At 34.1% G+C, this 24,213-nt stretch overlaps 1 protein-coding gene across 2 annotated transcripts in view; it reads right to left on the bottom strand.

Moving 5' to 3' along the window:
- The window catches only part of CenB1A (Centaurin beta 1A), a 627,189-nt gene that overhangs the window by 313,528 nt on the left and 289,448 nt on the right, over positions 1–24,213 (bottom strand). For both annotated transcript variants that reach the window (XM_090408048.1, XM_090408046.1), the window contains one exon: positions 16,320–16,475. In XM_090408048.1, the coding sequence (XP_090264174.1) occupies positions 16,320–16,475 (156 nt within the window). The remainder of the gene's footprint in view (positions 1–16,319; positions 16,476–24,213) is intronic.

Genomic DNA, 24,213 nt, shown 5'->3' on the forward strand with positions numbered 1-24,213 from the left:
CCACAGGGAGATGTTCAATTATTTGCAGATATTGTGACGTTTGGGAGGGTTATTAGTAACAGTGCTAATGTTTTGGCTCTTCGAGGATTTGAATAAGCTGGATGTCAGTTTAATGTAACTAAATGTAAAGTTTTAAAATTTCAGAAGCAAGATCCCTTGCATCTGCCACTTCTTCTAGTATAACTCCACCAAGTGAGTATAAAGTGATTGTAGATAGAGGTCTAAAGTTCTGAGATCATATTGCAAAGGCTATGATGACATCTCAGAGAATTGGAGCAATGTTGAGGAGAACACTGACCATGAGAGATAAAAGTGTGTTGGTCCCATTGTATAAAGCTTTGATCAGATCACATCTGGATTTCTGTGCTCAGATCTAGTCACCAGGATTTGAAGTGGATGAGGTAACCGTGGAGGGGTACAGAGACGGATAACAAAAATGTCAGGACTGTACAAATTGATTATGAGGATAGACTGAGAGCATGCAGACTGCAGAGTTTGGTGGACAGTAGGCAAATGGGGGATATGATCGAGACGTTGTTGAAGAGTTATTATCGTTATTACCACAGGAGATTTTTCATATGGTAGAATGGATGAAAAGGATCAAGGACAAGAGGCCATCCCTGGAAGTTGCAAAAGGAGGTGGTGAGTAAAAAGAGTAAGTAGTAAGTTTTTTTGCATGGATGATGGTAGGAGCATGGAAAGTGCATTGCCTGAGAGGGTGGTGAACGTGCAGACTGTGGATAATTTTAAGGAGCGGTATGATTTTATATTCACTTCATGTTCACTAGTGTTGTCCTCTTGCGATGTCTCTGACTCCATGGTGGTCAAAAAAAATGATAATAAATTATGAATTTCATCTTCATTATTGGCCATAAGTACTTGATCATCTGCACACAACAGCGTGTCAAAATAGTTATGACTTCATAATGAGATATTTCCATGAACTATCATCAGTCTCTAATATCGGACAATGGTGTTGATATATATATTAAAGAGAAACAGTGATAAAGGGTAGATTTTTTCTTGGTTTATTGGTTGACAATATATTAATAAATGATATACACAAATTGTCAACAAGTTTCACCAGCTATTCTGTCTGGCTTCTCCAGGACAAGTATGACGGTACAATAACGTTTGCTAGTAAAAAAGAAGAATAGAGTAACATAGTCAAATAAAAATTAAAATTAACACTGATGTGTAACATCATAAGCATGGTGTCTCAGTCGTTGTTTATTGAGTTTTTAGCGAAATGAAATTCTGGTAAGATGAGTGAATTTATTAGGCTTTTTCAGATGTCTTTCAGAATCATTCCTTGATTTCTATGGCTATACAAAGCATAAGGTATGTTCTTTTGAAAACTCAAACATAAAAAAGCAAGAATGTTAAACCATCTAACCTTTTTAAAAAGATGTAGACAGTTCAATATCATTCCTAAGTTTTTAACCATTAAATAGCAAATGAAATCAATAAGAGCGAAAAGGATTTACTTTAAGGCATCTTTGGCTTTACTCTGTGAAAGAATTCAGCACGTTAGATTTGTACTTAGTAAAACAGACCTCAAATGCTTAGAACTTTTCCAACTCTAACAGCATAGATAGCAACGTTTGGAATATTCTTGACTGCATGGTTCAAAATAGTTATGACAAGGTTTTTCTAACGAGTAAAAAATCACAAATTAAAAAATTCAATAGACTTTATGACAGAAAATACAACTCAAGACCGAGTCTCCCGGTCTTGAGTTGAAAAAGTTATTTTCATTCTTTCAGATTGCACATTATCAAAACTGGAAGCTGACATACTAAAGAAAGGTTTTAACTTCGCTATCATCACTCCAGATCACATTCCAAAGATTGATTTCATTAGCAACATAGAAAGAGCACTTTCTTTATTCTCAGAAACAGTAGCAAATGATATCTGATTAAAAAGCACTATCATCCTTTCAACTTCAAAACCACCAAAACCTAATATAACTCCTCCTGAGAAGAGAGCCCTCTCAAACCAAAAGAGGAACAAAGATATAATCATCCAAAAGTCAGACAAAGGTAACTCGATGGTTATTTTGAACATCAAAGACTACATAACAAAGATCGCTGAGTTAGTTACAGACATGTCAACCTATCGCATATTAAATGTTTATCCAACTTTAAAAAATCAAAAAGAGACTAATTTCCTAATATGGAACATGACTAAGTGGTCTTCGGGCTTACAACAAAGTCTGAAATCTCTACACCCACTGATGCCACGCTTATATGGTGCACCAAAAGTGCACAAAATTGGAGTTCCGCTCCGCCCGATATTCGACGGAAGAAATTCTCCTACATATCTACTAGCTAAATATCTAGCCCGTCTTTTGAAAGGTAATATAAAAAAATCAGATTCCTTTATAAAGAATTCTAAGCATTTCACTGAAAAATTAAAAGGCATCACCATCTTAAAAACAGACATCCTTGCAAGCCTAGATGTAGTTTCATTATTCACCAATGTACCTGTTGAAGAAGTTATCATCAAGATCATAGAAAATCTCTATCCACATGACACAGCTCAGCTTTTTCGCCATTGCCTCAAATTGAATTATTTCAAAGCGAATAATACTATTTATGAACAACTTGATGGCTTAGCCATGGGCAGTCCCTTATCACCTCTCTGCGCTGATCCATTCATGGAAAAACTAGAAGCTGACAGCCTTTCCAAAGTAAATCCAAAGCCATTGGTTTGGTGGAGATATGTTGATGATGTGTTCATTATTTGGAAAGGCACAGAAAATACCTTATTTGATTTCCTTAGAAAAATAAATTCCTTTCACCAAAAAATAAAGTTCACGTTCGAGCTGGAAAAGAATAATCAATTGCCTTTTCTAGATACACTAATAAAGAAACAAGAGAATGGACAAATCCCGCTCACAATCTATTGGAAACCAACAGACACTGGACATCACCTGCACTTCAAATCATCTTACCATATTGTGCAAAAACTCAGCATAATACATATGCTTAAAAATAGAGCAACCAATATTATCTCAGAAGAAAAAGATCTTCATGAACTCACTCTCATATCTCAAACACTAGTAAACACGGTCCTTATGCAGGCTCAGTTTCAGCAAAAATAGCCAAACTCATGAAGTCTTTCAACATCAGAGTTGCTCTCAAACCTGTCAAAACTATACGCCACATTTTAAGATCTCCTAAGGACATTAATGCCTTCTTCAAATACGCAGGTGTATACAACATCCCATGTTCCTGTGGATTAAATTACATAGGTCAAACATCAAAAAGCTTGGAAATTCAAAAAAAAGAACATATAGGGGACGTGAACAACAACAGAACAGACACTTCAAGATTAGCCCATCACTTCTCGATCTCTAACCACACCATCGATTGGGATAGCAGCTCCATGCCTTATACAGAAGAAGATTTTCGATGTAGAAACTTCAAAGAAGCCGCAGTTGTACTCCGTTCGGGAGAAAATCTAAACAGAAATCAAGGAATGATTCTGAAAGACATCTGGAAAAGCCTAATAAATTCACTCAGCTTACCAGAATTTCATTTCGCTAAAAACTATACAACACGCACAATAAACAATTACTAAAACACCACGCTCCATGCTTATAATGTTACGTCACAGTGTTAATTTTAATTTATTTGACTATGCTACTCTATTCTTCTTTTATTACTAGCAAACGTTGTTGTATTGTCATACTTATCCTGAAGAAGCCAGAGAGAATAGCTGGTGAAATTTGTTGACAATTTGTGTATATCATTTATTAAATGGTAGATTTGTCAGACACCATGATTTATTGGTTTCCAATATACGACTGCTATTAGGTTATATCTATACAGATTGTGAACTGCTACTATTATTTGGTTTGGATTTCGTTGTCAGCAAGTGTTTCTAGAAGCGGATTTCTGTTAACACAGCCAAAAGCTTTCCTGTAGTGTTTAAGAAAGTTACTTGTATTAGTTTATTGAATTCTGTGTGCTTTTCAAATAGTAATTTCAAAGAAAAGTAACCATCTGCATAGGATCTACTCTGCAGAATTCATTTTGTTCCTCACCCATCTTATCATTGTGGTGATCCTCGGTGTATAGAAATATGTTCCACAAGATTTTTTTGGATTGTAATAATTGTAATTCTTTTGTAGGATATAATCATAAATCCTGAAAATACTGCAGCCATGTGATTTTATCAATCCCACTGATACTTGCATTCTCTCTCTCTTATTTCTCGGTTCAGATTATTAGATTAAAAGGAAATATTTTAACTGATCCTGCATTCTGCTGATGATATAGTTATTTTGGCAGAAGTTAAAATCCTAGAAATAAAACTAATGGGACTATAACTCAATAGTGAAATCAAACCGGTTGACTAAATTAACAAATAACAAAAAAGACTCATTGTGGAAAAACAAAACAGTGGCTTCTTATATTCTGAACTGCAAAGTTATATATTTCACATTAAAAATTTTTGAGGTATATCACAATAAGTTGTAAATAAATTTCATTGCCCTTTGTGAGACCACAACTGCCACCACTAACTTATTATAGGTCTGAAGCAGCTTAAAAAAAAGTGCTGATACAAAAAAACAGTGCAGTGCGGTACGGTACAGCACAGTACAGTACAGTAGAGGAAATCAATCAAAAACAACATTAGTGCAGTTAATCAAAGATAAGGAAAAAAAGAATTACAATGGTCTAGGTTATATGAACATTTTAGAGACTGCAATATCCTCATTCCTGAAAACCTACATAGAAAACTAAAGTAAAATAAAAATCTAAAAACAGTAACAAACGAAACTGCCATCCCAGCAATACAGCAGAACCACGACACAAATCAAGAAAAGCCTCCATACTCAACTTCCAAAACCATAAAATCAAATTGTGTATATGAGAAATACTGGTAATTAGAACTAATAATAAATACATAAACATCCATCGTCCCAATGCTATATCAGCAAGTTGGCAATTGAATCATAATTTCAGTCTAAAGCACAAAACCAATTACAACATAGCCTGCTCTTTGATGCAATCAATATAAGAACACTGCCATCTATATTTTTCACTATTTCTCACTCTTTCTTTTCTCCTTCTTTGGAAGATTATTGTATTGGTTAAATTGGCTCGCACCAAAAGATTCTTTAAATATTTATATCCCATCATCACTGTTTAACACGTTGACTGCCGTAATGTTAAAAAATTTTGTGATCCGTGGGCCAACTTCTTTTTGTTTTACAATTTGCTGAAAGTAACATAAAATAGTCATATTTTATGATTTTTTATCTATTTCATGCAGCTAAATAGATTTGTTAAGTGTGAATCACGTGTACACCACATGGCCTGAGAAGAATTTTTTTACTGACTGGGCCGAGTGGTGCACGCGTGATTCGCATTTCACACAAGGTCAAACTTGCATATCTATGATGCGTACGAACAGTTATATGCATTCAGTGTTTTGTCTGGTGGAATAAATTTGTTATAGTGATAAATATTGTTATAAATTGCCCTAATATGGGAGACAACGAAAAAGAGCAACGTCATTTAGAAGCCTTGATAATGAAGTTCTATCTGATGACGAACCATATGAATATTCGTCGGAAAGTTACAATGGAAGTGATCTTAGTTCTGTGTCTTCAGATTCTGATTCTCTCATTGCTAGAAAGAGAATAAAAGTATCTACAACTAGTAATACCAAAGTGTTCGCTCCTAGTACATCTCAGTTTACTGCTGCTCATTCTGTAGAACAAATAATTGATGATGTTATGAGAAATCTGCATTTGACTAATGATTCTTCCTCAGATGAACTACTTGGAAATATGAATTCAACCGACCTACAATGGAATGAAATTACAGGTGATAATCTAAAACATTTTGTTTGTGGATAATAATTTTGGAATAAAATAAAATGTTATTGAAGAAATGCATGATAAACAGCCTGTAGACTTCTTTTTTATGTTTGTTGATGAAGGAGTGCTAGACCTAATGGTGCAAGAAACTAATAGATATGCTCTTCAAAAACTCACTAAGACAATTTTACCAAAAGCAAGGATAAGAAAGTCGAAAAACACAAATCCCAATGAAATGAAGATTTTTTGGGTTCGCAAATTTGGTTCGGTTTAGTGCAGATGCCAAAATTAGAGTGTTATTGGTTGAATAATGGACTCTATTCTACAGAAATCAAACAAGTTATGTCAAGGAATCGGTTAGATCTTCTTCTCAGTAACTGGCACTTCACAGACAACGAGAGTGAAAATACTTCTGAAAGGCTATAAAATTACACCTCTCATAAATCATATAAGAAAAAATTTCCAGAAAATAATGATGCCTTACAGTAATATTTGCATAGATGAAACTTTAGTTCCTTTCCGAGGTCGTCTTGCCTTTTGTCAGTACATCAAGAATAAATGACACAAATTTGGCATGAAATTATTCAAATTGTGTACTGAAGATGGATATACATATGATTTCATGATATACTGCAGCACAGAAAAGACCAATACTACTAATAGTGTTCCAACTTCAGTTGTTATGGGACTTTGTGAGAATCTACTTGACCATGGACACACAATATATGTAGATTATTATTATACCAGTATTGAATTAGCGCACAAACTTTTGAATAGACAAACACACCTTGTAGGCACTTCGAGAAAAAATCGTAAGGGAATTCCACAGGATGTTACCCAGAAGAAATTGAAAAAGAGTGAAATAATTGATAAAGAAAGTGACACAGGGGTGGTGGTAATAAAATGGTGTGATAAACGTGAAGTGCTTATGTTATCGACAAAAACACAAACAAAATGAAATCTCTTACAGCAAGAAATGGTAATGAAATGCAAAAGCAGGAAGCTATTATAGACTATAACAAAAGCAAAAGTTTTATTGATCTATCCAATCAGGTAAAAGTCTATGCTTCTTGTCTTCGAAGAAGTGTGAAATGGTACCGAAAACTCGCAGCTGAAATTCTTTTAGGTTCTGCTGTGGTGAACGCTTTTATAGTATATAAGCAAATTACTGATAAAAACATTAGCATCATAGAATTTAGAAAAAAAATCACAAAAGCGTTATTAGGAATTACACCAAAGGAAAATGATGTCACTTCGACTTCAGACAAGGGAAAAACATATTTTAGAAGAGGTTGGCACCAGTAATAGGAGAAGATCTTGCTACAAAAAGTTAACCGAAGAACATAATAGAAAATATGCAACATCTAAGGCCACACAAACACGGCGGAAATGTGTTCAGTGCGAAAAATTTTACTGTGTTCACTATTTTACTATTGTGCATAACTGTACTTTGTAATTGTTTAGTAATAATTTCACCTAATTATTTTTTTTTCATATCTGTCTATTGTTTGTCATTTTTTGTTTATTAGTTTTTCAATTTTTTACAAGAAAAATTTATGATTTGACACATTTATAATGACATATATTATAAATAAATATTTAGCACCATTATTATTGTTTTATTCAATATTAGAAATTGGCCTAAATCAGATAAAAATAAAACCCCTATAATAGGCCACCTGTTGTACGTGTAGTTAAAATTCTACCATGCTAACTATATAAATCTGTTTACCAGGCCCCACATTTCCATTACCCATAAGCATTTCATTTAGATATGAATCACGGGTGAACTACATGGCTGAAAGAAAAATCTTTATGCGAAGCAAATATGATTCACGCAATGCATTGAAAAAATGTAGTGTGAATTGTATTTGATTCATACGGCGGTCAATGTGTTAAGACAAATCATATGAAAAGAAATATCATCATCATCATCATGGTTAACTATGCTTTTCATATCAAAACAGAAGAAACAATTAGGCAAACAAATAACCTAGAATTTCTGAAGGAAGGTATTTCCTTCCATTAACCCGGAAATATACAGTAATGTTTTTATTCTTAAGCTAAAATAACTGCATCTTATATGTTAATCATATTAATTCGCTTTCAAGGTTATATTGTGTGTGTGGTTGGTGTAATTTAGCGCTTGCATAAAATTAGTGATTTTTATCAGTTTTATTGTGCTTTTTCATTAGAAAATTAGATTTATAGTATATCAGAGTAGATTTTTGTGTTTTAAAAGTGTTTAGTGTCTTATAACATATTTTTATTGTAATATTTTAATATTAAATACAGGTATAAATGGCTCCATCATTTTTTTTTTTTTTTTATTTTGGTTTAACCAATAAGAATACAATTTGGTCGGCTAAATCCCAAATTGCCAGCCCATCCTCGTTCGTTCAGTATCAAAGTAGATACCCAACAGGGTGCACCACGAGAAGGTGAGGATTGGACATTAGGTCAGAAGCCCTGGTCGGTTCTCCGCATTCCTTTAAAGGCTATGTGGAGGTCTCCTCTCAGTTATACAGCTTTGACCCTTAAGCTCCCCTAGGGGTGCTTAAGGGGTGACTGAAACAAAAAAGACCAAAACTGGTGAGATCTTTCTGAGCAATAAATACAAAATGTTATATTCAGGCAATAACAATCAAGGAAAAGAAGGAGTAGCCATAGTATTCAACACAAAATACGAGGCTAATCTTCTTGAATGGCAGTCAGTCTCAAGTAGAGTAATGTGGGCAAATATGAGAATGGGGAACTGGACAATGAGACTTATTTGTGCCTATGGTCCCACAGAAGGTTCTACTAAGGTAGAAGTGGAGGAATTTTTTGAGGCTTTAGAAAAAGCAACTGACACAATGAAAAAGGAAAAGTTGGTCCTTGTTGGGGATTTAAATAGTAGAGTAGGAAATGATTGTGAGACATACAAAAATATTTTGGGAAAATTTGGAGAAAAGAGCAAAGCTAATAATAATGGCAAATATCTGTTGGATTTCTGCTCAGGACATGGACTGGTTATTACTAACACCATGTTCCAACATAAAAATGTGCACAAATTCACATGGAGAGAAGAGGCTAGGAATAAGAAAAGTCTCATTGACTATGTTATTGTTGATAGTGATGTTTTCTCCCTGGTGCAGGACACCAGAGTGTACAGAGGATTTGAAATTGGAAGTGATCACTATTTAGTCTTGAGCAGGATAAAATTGAATTTCATATTGAAAAGAATAACATGTAAGAAAGTTTTAACGCGAATAAAAGTTGAGCAGCTCTCAGATGTGAACTGTAGACTAAAATACAGAAATATTATTGAAAAGAAAATGAAAGAGTTCGAGAACAGGAATCAAACCTTGGAGATTCAGTGGCAAACTCTGAAGGAAACATTGATTGATTCTGCCAGAGAGGCATGTGGTGAGGTTGTGTGCAAAGATAAAAAAATCAGAACTCCCTGGTGGACACAGGAAGTTAAAGAGGCAGTGAAGGAAAAGAAGAAAGCATATCAAAAGTTCCTGGCAAATAAGTCAGCTTTTACTCTTACAGAATACAGAGACAAATGTAAGAAAGCTAAACAGTGTGTAAAACTAGCTAAACAAAAGTCATGGGAGGACTTTGGCAAGAATATAGAAAATAAATATCAAGAAGGTGGCAAAATATTCTGGAGGTTGTTGAAGAAACTTAGGAATGGAGGAAAGAGTGCTGTAAAAGGAATTAGAGATGATAAAGGTGAAATGAAAACAGGAGAAAAAGATATCCTTGAAGTATGGAGTAATTACTTTGAAAAACTGCTAAATGAAACAAGCAGTGATGACAGCACAGTGATAAAAAACACCGACCAGGCATGCAGTCAGGAATACATATCCATACTTGAAGTAGAAAAAGCCATCAAAGGCTTGAAATGTGGAAAGGCAGCAGGAGTAGATGATATTCGACCAGAAATGCTAAAGTATGGTGGTATAAGAGTCTTACAGTGGCTGCACTGCATAGTTCAGAAAGCCTGGACAGAGGGACGAATTCCTGATGATTGGAGTAGAGCTCTCATAGTACCCATATATAAAAAGGGAAATAAAACTGAATGTGAGAATTACAGAGGTATTTCCCTACTGAGTGTTCCTGGCAAGATCTATGCAAGTATACTTGAGAAACGGTTGAGAAGAATTGTGGAAGAAAAGCTTGGTGAAGAACAAGCTGGATTCAGGCCAAATAGAGGCTGTCAGGATCAGATCTTCACTTTACGACAAATAGTCGAGAAAGCATGGGAATATAACAAAGATCTGTATTTAAGTTTTGTCGATTTTGAAAAGGCATATGACAAGGTGCCAAGAGAGAAGCTATTCAATACGCTGCAGTTATATGGTGTCAATGGGGCATTATATCAAGCAATACTTAGTCTTTATTTGAGTTGTGAGTCAGCAGTCAGAATTGAAGGAAGTACAGGAAGATGGTTTAATGTTAAATCTGGTGTGAGACAAGGATGTACATTATCCCCTCTGTTATTCATTATCTATATGGATCACATTATGAAGGAATGTGCTATTAAACCTGATATCAAAATTGGAGATGTTAATGTCAGCTCTTTGCTTTATGCGGATGATGTTATACTTCTAAATAAATCCGCTACAAGTCTGCAAGATTCTCTGACTAAATTGAATAGCTGTTGTAATAGATATGGTATGAAGGTCAGCAATAAAAAGACAAAGACAATGAAAATAGGCAGAATCATTGAAAATGTCAACTGTGTTGTGAATGGAGAACCTGTGGAACAAGTAAAACATTTCAGCTACTTAGGCACAATTTTTACTGAAGATGGTAAACTAAATATAGAAATAGACAACAGAATCAGCAAAGCTGGTATCGTGGGAAGTCAATTGAATAAATTCATATGGAATAAGAAAGAAATTAGTCGGAACACTAAATTAGCTGTATACAAGACTGTGTTCAAACCAATTTTAACTTATGGATCTGAGAGCTGGGTCAGAAGTAAAACACTTGACCAAAGACTAGAGACCGCAGATATGAGAGTCCTGAGAAAGATTAGAGGGGTGAACAGATGGCATCAATGGCAATATCATATTAAAAATGAGGATATTAGGAAAGAACTTGACATTGTCAGCATCCAGGAATGCGTTAGCAGAGCTAATCTCAGATGGTATGGTCACTTAAATAGAATGGGAGAGGAAAGATTAGCAGAACAAGTGTTCTCTGCCAGGTTGGCAGGAAAACGACCCAGAGGAAGACCAAGATATAGGTGGATTGATACGGTTCAAAGTGCCTTAGACAATAGAAATATAAGATCTGATAATGTTTATATATATAATAGAAATATAAGATCTGTTAAGAGGAGATATGATAGAAACATTCAAATTACTAAAAGGTTTTTATAGGATTGATGCAGGGGAAATGTTTCAGCTGTGTGATAGTGATGGAAGAACAAGAGGTCATCTCTGGAAATTAAAGAAGAGTGTGGTTAACAAAGGTGTCAGAACAAGGTTTTTTGCCTGGAGGGTGGTGAATGAGTGGAATTCATTGCCTGACTTTGTTGTGAGCTCTTCATCTGTAAATGAATTCAAGAAGAGATATGACAGATATTGTTTTGCTAGTTTGGGTCTCCCGCGATGAGTCTACTGACTCCATGGAGATACCCGTAATAATAATAATAATAAATAATAATAATAATAATAATGTTGGAGTCTTGACAAGTAACAGACTGATTTGGAGGAAAATTGTAGATAGGAAGTTAGTAATGATGTAATTTTTTCATGTAGTACTGTCATATCCTGTACACCCCTTGAGGGTACATGGCAGGAATTTGATGATGATGATGATGATAAATGGCTCCATAAACACAGAAGAAATGAATCACTAACAAGAAAAGTGAAGTACTGAACAAGTAGGTATTCGTCACTGAAGACAATGTTAAAGAGGATATTGAAAATAATTTAACTTCTGAGATCGCTAGGCTAAAGCAATTATTAGACAGATGACAAGAGAACTACAGAAAGTCAAGTGGTATTTAGAAAAACACTGGGAGAATAAAAAAGTTCAGCAGAAAATGGGAAACAAAGCACGGAATCAGGTAAGTTAGTGCTTAATAACAAAAAGATGATAAGTAAAGTTGATTATAAAAAACAAGGATATTATTTTGCTCTATCATAAAACTTGTCATTGATGAGCAGGTTATAACATCAAGTTATTCCGGTGCAACAATTTAAATATAACACAAGTAATTCAAAAAGAAAAAAGTAAATGAGATCGTAATTGTAGAAGGCAATAGCGACTTAATTAGTGATAAGTTCACTATGAGAGAGGACAAGAAAGGGTTGTTGAAAGAGGTGAGAGTTAAGAGTGAGAAAATGAAAATAGTAATTATATTACCTCATTATGATAAAATGAATGAAGAAGAAAGCAAATGATTTGATACATAGATCCATTCTTCTAAGAATGGATGAGTTTTTGAATGTGTGGAGTGAGTTTGAGGGAAGATTGGATTTGTATAAGAGGAATGGCCTACACTTGAATGTGCTTGGCATCAAGAGTCTTGAAAAATTATTAATTGATACACGACCTGACATAGAGAGTCAGGGAAATTGAATTCTGAAGGGAGAAATCATGAGAATGTGTGTGTAGAGTTGTTGCCTTGGTTATTATATTGGGGTTTCATGTTGTAAGCATCAGTGAAACTTGCTATCTAGAAGCAGAGGTACCAACTGGTATTGAGCGCAAACAGTACAGTATTTTTAGGAAGGATAGACAGGATAGGAGAGCAAGGGATGTGCTGCTAATGATAGCAAATGTCTTGAAACCAATTAGAGCTGAAACCTATGGCTGCAATACAAGTAACAATTTTTCATGTGGCAGTGAGTTTGAAGCCATTTGGCGTGAGGTGGAGTCTAACGCGATTAAATACACAGTGGGGTATTGTTACAGACCTGGTGGATTGGTTGCGAGTGAAGAAGAAATGCATCAACAAATAAGTAACGATGGGTGCAAAAGGAACAATCATAATGGGATACTTTAATTATCCGAAAATAGATTGGGTAGCTTTGAAATTACATTAGAAGGATGAAACTGAATTTATTGAGCAATTGTTAGACAACTTTCTCAAGCGGCATGTGATAGAAGGAACTTGAGGTGTCAAAGAGCAATTGATCTGATTATAGTATCGGGGGGGGGGGCACGTATGACAGTGAGCACGTGGTACTCGCTTGGGAAGTGGCTAAGTTTATGGATGGAATCTAACATTAGCCAAGTGGTTAATGCTCCATTCAGAAAAGGTTACATGCTGAACTACAAAGCAGGAAATTATGACCACCTGAGGAGTATGCTGGATTCTGCACCATGGTATCAGTTACTGGATAGGGAAGATATCGACATTGCATGGGCAAGTGTTAAAAAAATACTTAAATGATGCAACATCAGAATGTGTCTCTAGAGTTCAAAGAATAAATAGAGTAGGATTGAAATGGATGTGTAATGTAATTAAGCAAGAGATTCATAAGAAAAAGGATGATGTGGAAGGAATATCGTGTACATATGGATTATGTCAGTTATGATGGTTATAAGCAGCAGGTCAGACGAGTCACAAGTGTTGTATTATAGAAAGCTAAGTCTGAGAATGAAAAGAAACTGGCTCTGCAAGATTAAAAATAACCCAAAAGAATTCTATCATTATGCTGCAAGTAAAAGAAAGAATGAGTTTGAAAGAATAACTCTACTGAATGCAGATGATATGTAGATGACTGATGCAGAACTGATGTTGAACCAATGAGCAGCCATTTTATTAAAAGCTATCAACCGGATATATGCAACAGTGAACTCACCACTACCTCTTCACTGTATGAGGAAACTCATGTGGATGAGATACTAGAGCATTTGCACAAAAAGAATAAGACTTCTGCAGTAGGAACTGATGAGATATCAGCAGGGATGCTAAAAGTGTGTTCAGCTGAACTGGCTATTTCCTTGAAACCGGCTATATAATTTGAGTCTCAGAATAGGGAGGATTTCACAAGAGTGGAAAGAATGTATGGTAATCCCATTGCACAAGGATGGTGCAAAGACTGATGTATCCAACTATCAGCCAATCAGTATCTCGGGGTGATTACAATCTTGCCTTCCTTCCCCTCCTATGGAACTTGACCCAGTGCAAGACTCATATTAAACAAATATGTCAAGGCAGATGCCAACTCCTGGCACATTTCTTCAAAAACATATGGTGATATATCAAATCTCATGGCCTTATTAACAACAAGTTTGCTCAATTCCCCCATACTCGTATACCTCTTACTGACATTCAGTCTCTCCTCATCATCATCCACTACTCTGAAACTCTCCATGATGTCACATTCACAAGAATGAAAGACATTTATAATCTGCTCATTAAATATCTCAACTATATCCTCTGCAGCAGTGGATCTTATACCATTTTCTCTAATCAACGTCATCCTTCCATAATCATTCTTTTTTCTGCTGGCTGCATATTGAAAGAACTCCCTAGGAGTTTTTTTTTTTTTTTTGGCTTCATTAGATAACTGCTGCTCATACTGCACTTTTGCTATCCTTACCTTTTCTTTCCTTTTCTTTGTATCACATGCTTAATCTCTTCATTCATTCATTTCACACCTACTATATTTAACCTTCTGACACTTGGAATAAATTTAGACATTGCTTCTTGTAGATCAGGGGTCGCCAAACTTCTTTGACAGTCGAACCCTTCAAGAATTTCTTGACTTTTTATCGACCCCCTCTATTTTACTATTACTTAATTATAATAGGACAAGCAAAAAAGATGCTTATGTGAGTTTTTAGATTGTTTATTTTATAGTTACAGTGTTTCTTATATGTATAATATAGTATATATTATTATATACTATATTATACATATAAGAAACACTGTAAACGTCAAAAACATCAAAGGGATACGTTTTTGTTTTTGATGTCCTTCTTAACATTATATATTTGATAGGAGGGATAAATAATATATAAAATTTAATTTAGATAACAAAATAACAATACAATCTTCCTATAGATATATATAGAATGTACAAAATTACAGGCCTGCTCAACACTTCAAAATAGAGAAGTTTAGTTTGTGATTGAATTATAATATGTATGTTGATGAATTTTAGAGCATTAACGCTCACTTGTATGTCGATGCGCAAAAATGAGACTGGGATCGAATACGTGTAAGTATAAGTAAATAAGCAACCACGCATGTGTTGCAATCTCATTCCTACTGCGCCGCCAGGTGGGAACCACCAACATCCGTTTATTGGCGAATACGTCATTTTGGCCTACATGATGGCCTTCGTAACTATTTTCATGACCTTGCTCCATCTTACAGGTCCTATTCGTGTCACTGTTCCCATGATTCACTCTTAATTGCATTGTCATTCAGGATAGAGGTAATCCAAGTTAACCGAATTAAATATTACCCGTACAATAATGTCTTATATTTTTCTATCGACCCCTAACAATGTTATATCGACCCCCAGGGGTCAATATTGACCACTTTGGCGACCACTGTTCTAGATAGTTTGAATTTCACACAAGCAGCACCTTCTATAATCAGAAACTAGTATAATGGACTTTCCTATTTAGACCAGATTCTACGCAGCAGCAAGTATAAACAGAAAAGATTCAAAAAAAAGCAAAACTTATAATCATCGAGCAACATGGATGAAATACATTAGCTACTTAATGTTTCATATCCATATGATCCTAATAGTATATAAATGTTATTTCAGTTTCAATACATGCTTAACATCCATGTATTTAATTATGTGTATACATCAAATTAAAGCGAAGTGGTTAAATGAATGCACATACATAAATTGACAACAGAGTTCTAATATTAATTAAAGATGCCAAGAAATTATATTCGTGGTTTCCGAGTATAAATTTGATAAAGGATAACCCAAGAATAGCATTTCTTGGCATCTTTAATTTAATTTATAACAAAATGAAAAAACTTTCAAGAAAGTATTCTAATATGCTATATTGTTGTCATTCCATACAAATTGTCAATTTATATATTGGCATTCTATCCCAACAGGTGGTGAAGAACTCTATGCACATATTTTATGTGTATATTGAGTTTAGGTAACTTGCCTGGGTCCAACATTTTCCCACCTTCAATGGTGATAATGCTAGAGAGAGAGAGAGACTGGGAAAATACCAAATGGGTCAGGTGTTGCACTATCCAGGTATTTGCTTACGCTTGGAATTGCCAAACTTTATATAGTTTCTATATTCGGCATGAAACTCTTTGAGTTTCTTATTCAGCTAAGAAACAATATGGGATAATATTCCTTAACTTAAATACTGGAAGAATTTAAAATTAATCAAATTTTACATCAGCTTTTCATTATGCAGTGTTATCTCTAAAAAAAAAATCCCCATTACTACTACATGCTTCTCTAATTCTTTAGATAAAAATAATTTTTCATTTTAGCATAAAAACTACAATAGATTATTCTTAAATACTAACTTAGAGGGAGACAGAATTTCAAAGCAGAAACGACGATCCAACTCAAGTGCAGGTTTAGCACTACACAATCGCAAGTCTTCTTCCATGATGGTGATGGCATCTCCTGTGTTACGTTTTCTGTAAACCAGTTGGTGGTTCTGAAGGATAAACCATCTCCTATATCAAAATAAATGAAAATACATTGTTATTTGACTTAGCAAGATAAATTTGAGTATTTTTAATTACATATATTTTCAGTTAAATAATTATCTAGAATGTACAGGACTATTACTTTATTCTGCATTCCAATCGAAGATTATTTCTATATATACAAAGAATCTCACTTTTTAAAATCAGCCTTGGTAATGGAGAGAAATTATGGATTGCTTTCTTCATCTTTTTTATTATGATGCTAGCTTTCTTATTGGACTCACAAGAACAAGTCCAAAAATATATATAATTCTTATTTTATACTTATATTGGTAATCTTTTAACTACTCTACTGGCCATCATATCTATGTTTTGCTAGATATAGCAAAACATAGATATGATGCATGCTATCTGTTGAAAGAACGTGGATAAGAAGTGCAAGTCTGCCATCATCTCCCTTACAATGTGTGATAATCCTTCATGTCGAAGAGAACACTTAACGAGATTAACTTGCATTCATAGATGTGTCTCATTTGCCTATAAAAAGAAATGCAGTTCCTTGTTCTATGCTGGTTATATTGGATAAACTAAAAATATAGAAATTATTTTTATTTCTTACTTCTTTTATCATACAAATTTTTAAAGCCAGGACAAAATAAGAGATCCTTGCATACTTTCTTTGCTTAAATATTGCATTACCTTGAAAAACCAATGCTATTTTTAATATTTGTGCTAATTTTGTTTAATCGCTTAGTCGACAATAATTTTATTTGTTTTCAAAGAATTTAATTCAAGATAAACAAGCAGTTATTTTATAAATTAAACAAAATGCAAATTTAAAAAAAAAAAAAGAAGCCACTCACATTCCAGATTAAGTTATTTTTATTTTTATTCAAAATCATATTTTGAAGAATATTTCACAGATTGCCTGAAGGCTGCACTTTGATGACTTTGCTTTATAGAGACTAATATAAAAATCTTTAATTATACCACTAAATTTATTTTCTTTATATTGTAATCTGCAGTTCTTTGTAATTCAACCTTTATGGTTTTCCTGTATAAGTGCTCATTACAAATTGAAATAAACGGTTATAAAGTAAATTGATATATATATATTTTCTGCTAGCTTTAGATATTATATGACAACTTTAAAGTAAGTGATACTTTTGGTTATGGTCTATCGATCAAAATGATACATGCTTATAGGTGCATGCGTCAAAAGAGAAATTTCATTGCCATGTTTTTTACAATAGAACTGAACTTGTATTTCACCTCTGATGGTCCCCCCCCCCCACCAACACTATCACACACCCAAAAATTGCTATGAAACACAGCTGAAGTTTTTATTTAATTCGCTATTTTTCCACAGTAACTGTTCCACATAATTTTTTTTTTGATACAGAAACTAGGTTATGATTATTATAAATTAGCAAATTAGAAATTAGAAAAAAATATATATATAATATTATATTTTAATATTATATATATATTTAACCAAGCATATAAAATTGCTTGGTTATCCTAATATTATATTTATATATATATATATTTTACAGGAAATCATGTGATATTGGATAATTGGGGAAATTAATATTTAATAAACACTGTGTCATCCTATAAAAGCAATATCAGAATAAAATGTTTTGAATGTGTGCCTTATCAATCAGAAAGATGATTATTAAAAGAACACGTAAGATCGCAGTAATAACTTTTAATTAATAAAAGGAACAGATATTTCATACTAAAACTAATAGTACATCTTCGGTGTCACACAAACAGTTATAGGAATGGAATACAAGTAACGAACATTTGGTGGATCACCTATTAAAATACAATTGCTGCCGCGTGCTAGGAAATGATAGAAAATAATAATTAATCTTTAAGATAATTGGTTTCTCTCTCTCACTCAAAGATCTGGGAGACCTTTATTTTATGTAATCAATAAAAAACCAATTATCTTAAAGATTAATTATTATTTTCTATCATTTCCTAGCAAGTGGCAACAATTGTATTTTAATAGATGATCCACCGAATGTTTATTACTTGTATTCCATTCCATTCCTATAACTGTTTGTATGACACTGAAGATGTACTATTAGTTTTAGTATGAAATCTCTGTACCTTTATTAATTAAAAGTTATTACTGTGGTCTTACATGTTCTTTTAATAATTGCACTATGCCACAGGTACCTCTAAAAATTAGAATCAGAAAGATGGATATTCTGTAAGATATTCAGCTATTGCTTGGGGCTTCTTAGTGTGCTGCCCAGGGATGTGTTGTTAAGTCTGTTTCTCAGTGGGAGGTAATCAGTAATCTCCGTTAGCTTACAGCCTGCTACTCGGGCAGAAAGGAATATTAGCACGTATACCCAAGACACGATTCATTTCTGAGATAGCAAGCAGCAGTAACATTCAGGATAAGAAAGTGAAAGTTTGGGAGATTCAGAAAAGTTGGAGCTCTCACCTTTCAAGCAGCTCTTGTTCTACTGATGAGGAGAGAAATTTTTCTAGCTCTGAAGATAGCGATTCAGTATGTAATTGAAATGTTTACATGCAGAAGATGGATGATCACCACTAAAAGCATAGCTATTATATGGTTTCCATTCACAGGTAAGCCAGGAATTACTGAAGACCGACTCCAGCAATATTAAGCTCTTTCTCCCTCTCTTTCTAGACGATGATATTCTATCCTTCATAGTGGAACAGACTAAGCTTTATGCTTGCCAACAACATTAGCAAGTTGAGTACAGTCAGCATTCTGGTAGTAATCTTTGGAGCCCAGTAGATTTCAATATGCTCCTTACATTTACAGAGCTCTTGATTGTGCAAGGAATTGTAAAAAACTCTCGAAATGTATTGCTCTACAGAATGGATTCTGAACATGCAATGTTTCATGATATTATGACTGAAGAACAATTCAGTCTCATCATGAAGTATTTGCATTTTCAAAATAATGAGGAATATGATCAGGCAGCACATCCTTGCCCAGTCCTCAACAAAATTTATGATTTTCTAATAAAAATCAGTCAGAAATTTAGATCACTATACATTCCTAAGAGAGACTTGAGTATTGATGAAAGCCTTATGCCATTCAAAGGCAGACTGAAATGTAAGCAGTATATTCACCAAAAGAAAGCAAAGTCATCTTTCTTCCTAGCATGGATTTTAGGCCAGGTGGCCTGTTCTGGTCTCATGCCATTTCTTTCTTAGTCTTCTGATTCTTCTTTTTCCACTTATTTTATATCTGGATAATATTTTTGGTAGTCTTCTGTTCTTATTTTTATTTATACTGTTTTATGTAATAATTAATTAGTTTTATATTCAGGGATTGTAAAATTTCTTCATTTGTTTTATGGTCCCACTTGGTATATCCAGCTGTTTTTCTGAGAAATTTAATTTCTGTTGTTTGAATTCATTTTTCATCTTTCCTTTTTATAGTCCATGTTTTGCATCCGTAGTGCAGAGTTGGTTTTGACAAGACATCATTTAGTCTCATTCTAGTTGGTTTTTGTACTAGGGTTAGCTTAAATATGTTATTTATTATACCATTAATAAATAATATATTTATATATATATATATATAAATTTTGACAAAGCTTGATATTTTAGTGTCTATGTCTTTTTCTTCTTCATATGATAAATCACATCCCAAGTATTTGAAAGTATTTACTTGTTCTAATATTTTATTATCTATCACTATTTTACTTCTTATTGAGTTTTCTCCTTTGAATACCATTATTTTTGTTTTTACTTTAGATACTGTCATATTATATTGTTTTGAGATATCATTTAATGATCTTTGTAAACCATCTTCTAAAACAGCTAATACTATTTGATTGTCTCCAAATAGTATTGTATCTATCTTCATTTGTGGGGTTACTTATATACCAAATGGGTTATGCTGTTTCCAGATAGTTATAATTATATATATATATATATATATATATATATATATACATACATACATACATACGCATACTAAAAAGCAGAAGTGAGAGGATACCTTGCCGTACTCCTCTTGATATATCTTTCCATTCTGAGATGTGTTCTAATTTAATGCTATTTCCTGTATATATTTCTTGAATGGATTATAAAAGTTGGTTTGGTATATTTAAATCAATTAATATTTTAAACAATGTTTGTCTACTAATTTTGTTAAAGGCTTTTTCATAATCAATAAAGGCCACATGTGTTTCTTTTTGAAATTTTCTTTTCTATTAATAATTTTAGAGTGAAAATTGGATCTATGCAGGATGGTAGGAAGAATTGATAAAAGAATATCTTGGTTTGACAACATCAAGAAGTGGACAGGAAAGAGCAGCAGTTTGTTTGCCAAGATGGTTGCTGACCTTCAATAGAAGATAGCACCATAAGAAGATGATATATCCTGTATTAAGCAGACTAATTCCACTATAGTTATTACAATAGTCTTTATTTCCTTTTTTATAGACTGGGATAACCATTGCTTTATTCCAAGAGTCAGGAGTTTTTCCAGACATCAACACCACATGGAAGAACCTTTTCACATTCACTGTCACCAACCAGAGGCAGAATAGTCACATCTTTAACTGAAATGCCCCAAGACACTATAATCAAATCTAACTCTCTTTAATATCGAGTTCCTTCTGTCACATGTTGCTTGAGGAAGTTCTCCTGCAACAGCTCGATAAATGCATTTTCATTCTCCTCATGAGATTCTACTGCAACCCAATTAATATTTTGATACTTAAAGTCTCCTTAACAGGAGACTTTAACTAAAAAGAAGACTAAAGGGGGTGCTTAAGGGTCAAAGCTGTATAACTGAGAGGAGACCTCCACATAGCCTTTAAAGGAATGCAGAGAACCGACCAGGGCTTCTGACCTAATGTCCAATTCTCAACTTCTCGTGGTGCACCCTGTTGGGTATCTACTTGAATACTGAATGAACGAGGATGGGCTAGCAATTTGGGATTTAGCCGACCAAATTGTATTCTTATTGGTTAAACCAAAATAAAAAATGATGGTACAACATGACAAAATTTCATGCTGGCTGGGGTGTTGCCAGTTAAACAAGGCCCCCCATTGTTTTCACCAGGGAAAAAGGGCGAACAACGAAAAGTCAGCTACTGGAACAAATCTGAAAACACACCCCAACTCAACATTACCAGAGTTAAAGATTGGTACTATCAACATAAGAAGCCTGAATGGCAAAGAAATGGAGATAGCTGAGGAATTAGATAAGTACCAGGTCGACATAATAGGGGTGACTGAAACAAAAAAGACAAAAACTGGTGAGATCTTTCTGAGCAATAAATACAAAATGTTATATTCAGGCAATGACAATCAAGGAAAAGAAGGAGTAGCCATTGTATTCAACACAAAATACGAGGCTAATCTTCTTGAATGGCAGTCAGTCTCAAGTAGAGTAATGTGGGCAAATATGAGAATGGGGAACTGGACAATGAGACTTATTTGTGCCTATGGTCCCACAAAAGGTTCTACTAAGGTAGAAGTGGTGGAATTTTTTGAGGCTTTAGAAAAAGCAACTGACACGATGAAAAAGGAAAAGTTGGTCCTTGTTGGGGATCTAAATAGCAGAGTAGGAAATGATTGTGAGACATACAAAAATATTTTGGAAAAATTTGGAGAAAACAGCAAAGCTAATAATGGCAAATATCGGTTGGATTTCTGCTCAGGACATGGACTGGTTATTACTAACACCATGTTCCAACATAAAAATGTGCACAAATTCACATGGAGAGAAGAAGCAAGGAATAAGAAAAGTCTTATTGACTATGTTATTGTTGATAGTGATGTTTTCTCCTTGCTGCAGGACACCAGAGTGTACAGAGGATTTGAAATTGGAGATGATCACTATTTAGTCTTGAGCAGGATAAAATTGAATTTCATACTGAAAAGAATAACATGTAAGAAAGTTTTAAAGCGAATAAAAGTTGAGCAGCTCTCAACTCAGATGTGAACTATAGACTAAAATACACAAAGATTATTGAAGAAAAAATGAAAGAGTTTCAGAACAGGATCAACCCTTGGAGATTCAGTGGCAAGCCTTGAAGAAAGCACTGATTGATTCAGCTAGAGACGCATGTGGTGAAGTTGTTTGCAAGGATAGAAAAATTAGAACTCTATGGTGGACACAGGAAGTTAAAGAGGCAGTGAAAGAAAAGAAGAAAGCATATCAAAAGTTCCTGGCAAATAAGTCAGCTTGTGCTCTTAGAGAATACAGAGACAAAAGCTAGAATGCTAAACACTGTGCAAAACTAGCTAAACTAACGTCATGGGAGGACTTTGGCAATAATATAGAAAATAAATATCAAGAAGGTGGCAAAATATTCTGGAGGTTGTTGAAGAAGAGGAATGGAGGAAAGAGTGCTGTAAAAGGAGTAAGAGATGATAGAGGTGACAGGAAAACAGGAGAAAAAAGATATCCTTGAAGTATGGAGTAATTACTTTGAAAAACTGCTAAATGAAACAAGAAGTGATGACAGCACAGTGGTAAAACACACTGACTAGCCATGCAGTCAGAATACATATCCATACTTGAAGTAGAAAAAGCCAACAAAGGCTTGAAATGTGGAAAGGCAGCAAAAGTAGATGATATTCAACCAGAAATGCTGAAGTATGGTAGTATAAGAGTCTTTCAGTGGCTGCACTGGATAGTTCAGAAAGCCTGGACAGAGGAGCGAATTCTCGATGATTGGAGTAGAGCTCATAGTACCCATATATAAAAAGGGAAATAAAACTGAATGTGAGAATTACAGAGGTATTTCCCTACTGAGTGTTCCTGGCAAGATCTATGCAAGTATACTTGAGAAACGGTTGAGAAGAATTGTGGAAGAAAAGCTTGGTGAAGAACAAGCTGGATTCAGGCCAAATAGAAGCTGTCAGGATCAGATCTTCACTTTACGACAAATAGTCGAGAAAGCATGGGAATATAACAAAGATCTATATTTAAGTTTTGTCGATTTGGAAAAGGCATATGATAAGGTGCCAAGAGAGAAGCTATTCAATACGCTACAGTTATATGGTGTCAATGGGGCATTATATCAAGCAATACTTAGTTTTTATTTGAGTTGTAAGTCGGCAGTTAGAATTGAAGGAAGTACAGGAAGGTGGTTTAATGTTAAATCTGGTGTGAGAACAAGGATGTACATTATCCTCTCTGTTATTCATTATCTACATGGACCACATTATGAAGGAAAGTGGTATTAAACATGATATCAAAATTGGAGATGTTAATGTCAGCTCTTTGCTTTATGCAGATGATGTTATACTTCTAAATAAATCCGCTACAAGTCTGCAAGATTCTCTGACTAAATTGGATAACTGTTGTAATAGATATGGTATGAAGGTCAGCAATAAAAAGACAAAGACAATGAAAATAGGCAGAATCATTGAAAATATCAACTGTGTTGTGAATGGAGAACCTGTGGAACAAGTAAAACATTTCAGCTACTTAGGCACGATTTTTAATGAAGAAGGTAAATTAAATATAGAAATAGACAACCGAATCAGCAAAGCTGGTATGGTGGGAAGTCAATTGAATAAATTCATATGGAATAAGAGAGAAATTAGTCAGAACACAAAATTAGTTGTATACAAGACAGTGTTCAAACCAGTTTTAACTTATGGATCTGAGAGCTGGGTCACAAGTAAAACACTTGACCAAAGACTAGAGACTGCAGATATGAGAGTCCTGAGAAAGATTAGCGGCGTGAACAGATGGCATCAATGGCAATATCATATTAAAAATGAGGATATTAGTAAA

Source organism: Typopeltis vanoorti, chromosome 18 (genome assembly GCF_054136105.1).
Source record: "Typopeltis vanoorti isolate ZY-2024b chromosome 18, IOZ_Tvanoo_1.0, whole genome shotgun sequence".
Lineage (NCBI taxonomy): Eukaryota > Metazoa > Arthropoda > Arachnida > Uropygi > Thelyphonidae > Typopeltis > Typopeltis vanoorti.